This window comes from Quercus lobata, chromosome 2 (assembly GCF_001633185.2).
Source record: "Quercus lobata isolate SW786 chromosome 2, ValleyOak3.0 Primary Assembly, whole genome shotgun sequence".
Classification (NCBI taxonomy): domain Eukaryota; kingdom Viridiplantae; phylum Streptophyta; class Magnoliopsida; order Fagales; family Fagaceae; genus Quercus; species Quercus lobata.
Genome location: NC_044905.1, coordinates 91,545,458 through 91,547,437, shown reverse-complemented (window position 1 = coordinate 91,547,437; position 1,980 = coordinate 91,545,458). Strand labels below are relative to the sequence as shown.

The following is a 1,980-nucleotide window of genomic DNA, read 5'->3' as shown; positions in this document are numbered from 1 at the left end:
AACCAAAATCAAAATCGTTTACTTTGAATTTCCGAGAGACAGTCTTAACACTAACGACGTCCGGTTGATGCCAAGTTGCCAACATTAAACCGTGTAGTAGGATTCCTCGGTTTCATTATCATTGAGAAACCAAACCGCCCAAACAGAGAGTAATGACGTGTCGATAAGATCAACTATGACACCCATACAAGTCAAGACGCGTGGACCATATCTTTCACAACAATTAAGGTTTCTCTACACCCTCACAATTACATCGTTGCCCATCATATCATCCACAAAATTACAACATACCCCCACACCCCCTTTGTAGAACGCTCTCGCAGATCGTAAATTAAACCGACGTCAAAGTGCAACAACGTCGTAACAAGCACATTAACCGCGTCACACGCTAGGTCAATTGTCCAATCAAATCATGCCGTGACCGCACTCCATCACCAGAGCCCGTAATCCTATCTTACCCCACTCTAGGGGCGTTCCAAATTCCAATCCTCACGTGTAAAGCAAAATCCCCATCTATAAATACACATTTGCTCCCATCATATTCTCCACATTACAAGTTGTTACAACCTCGGAAAACGTGTTAGAGTTTCTCCGAATAGAGAAAGAGAATATATTTTCCTTTTCCTTCCTTTTATTTTTCTCTCCGAAATTTGTTTTCCCTGGAAAGATGGGAACTGAAATCCTTCACTCCCACGATTGCCTTCAAGATAGGTTTCGTAAGGAAGCCCTAATCCTAACCCCTACTTTCAAAACTCATCGAAACGCTAACCCTAACCCTAACGGCGCTAACTCTCGCCGCCGGAAGCGTAGTCCGATGAAGATCCAGTCGAGTAAAGATCGGAGTGAGAGGTCCATGGTGGCCAAATCTCCCTCCCAAAACCTCGTCATGGGGGAGGTCAAGATCCTCAAGCGCGGCGAGGCGTTGACCCAGCCGAAGACGAAAACTGACTTTGGCTTAACCCTCGCCGGCGCTGATAATCGGAAGCCGAAATTGAAGAGCAAAGGTGGAGATGTGGTGATTTCGGATCTGGGTTTAGGATCCACGGACCGGTTGGGTCCGGATCCGGAGACCGTCCAGAAGCAGATTAGGGTTGCGGAATTCAACGCCGTCGACGGAATCTACGCCGGTTCGGCTTTCGTCACGTCTCCGCCTCCGAGTTCTCTTCCCGTGCCGGGCTTCTTAGGGAAGAACAGCCCCGCCACCAGCGACTTGCGCCGGTTGTTGGGTCTCGACTAGTACCTCTGCATAATTTAGTAACTTTCTGAGATTTGCTCTCATCTTTTGATTTTTCGCGTTGGCTCATGAAGTCTTCCTCGAAATTTTTGACCAGAGGATATGGCTTTGGAGTGCGAGCAAAAAAAAAAAAAAAAAAAGAAAGGTAAAAGCAAAAAAACGAAGCCTTTGGCCGTTGATTGCTTATTTAGTTTTTTTAAGTTTAGGGTAAGTCTATGTTTGTTTGTTAATTTTAGTTACAGGTTAATTTATGCTTCTGTATATAAACTTAGCCTGCTAAAGAGTGAGGACTCTGAGAGTGGTGTTTTCTTCTATTAAAGGGTGTGTGCGTTTTGGGTTGGGTTTATTTTTTACTTAAATGGGGTTTAGGTTTGCTATTTACTTGTTAATCTAAGTGGTGGTGATATTAGGGGTAGTATCAGTTCGTTGGTACTTGTAGTACTAAATACTGATGTTTCTCTTCAAATTATGTAATAAAATATTATATTAGTAGTAAACAATTTCCTTTATATTTGTATGTATATTTTGTTGTTGTGACTTTTTCTATAGCATGGATGGTGAACTCATGCTTTTTTTTATTTTGGGAAGTGGGCATTTTACCCATGAATGCATAAGAAGAATTATGATCCATAATGGTTACATCATTACATGAATGATTCTGGTTGTATGTATGAAGTCGTTAATATCTGTGCATTTTCAGATACCCAACCCGCGGCTTTATTTTTATTGATTTTGGGGATCCCCTA

At 42.5% G+C, this 1,980-nt stretch overlaps 1 protein-coding gene across 1 annotated transcript; it reads left to right on the top strand.

Annotated features, from left to right (window-relative positions):
* Positions 1-541: 541 nt before the first annotated feature.
* Positions 542-1,755, top strand: LOC115977175. The gene has a single exon (XM_031098871.1). It carries the CDS (start codon positions 668-670, stop codon positions 1,235-1,237), a length of 570 nt encoding a protein of 189 aa, XP_030954731.1. The 5' UTR covers positions 542-667; the 3' UTR covers positions 1,238-1,755.
* Positions 1,756-1,980: the final 225 nt, after the last annotated feature.

What these genes read in the sequence shown, in the direction of transcription:
- LOC115977175 (XM_031098871.1), top strand. Translation starts at nt 668, where the DNA reads ATGGGAACTGAAATCCTTCACTCCCACGATTGCCTTCAAGATAGGTTT.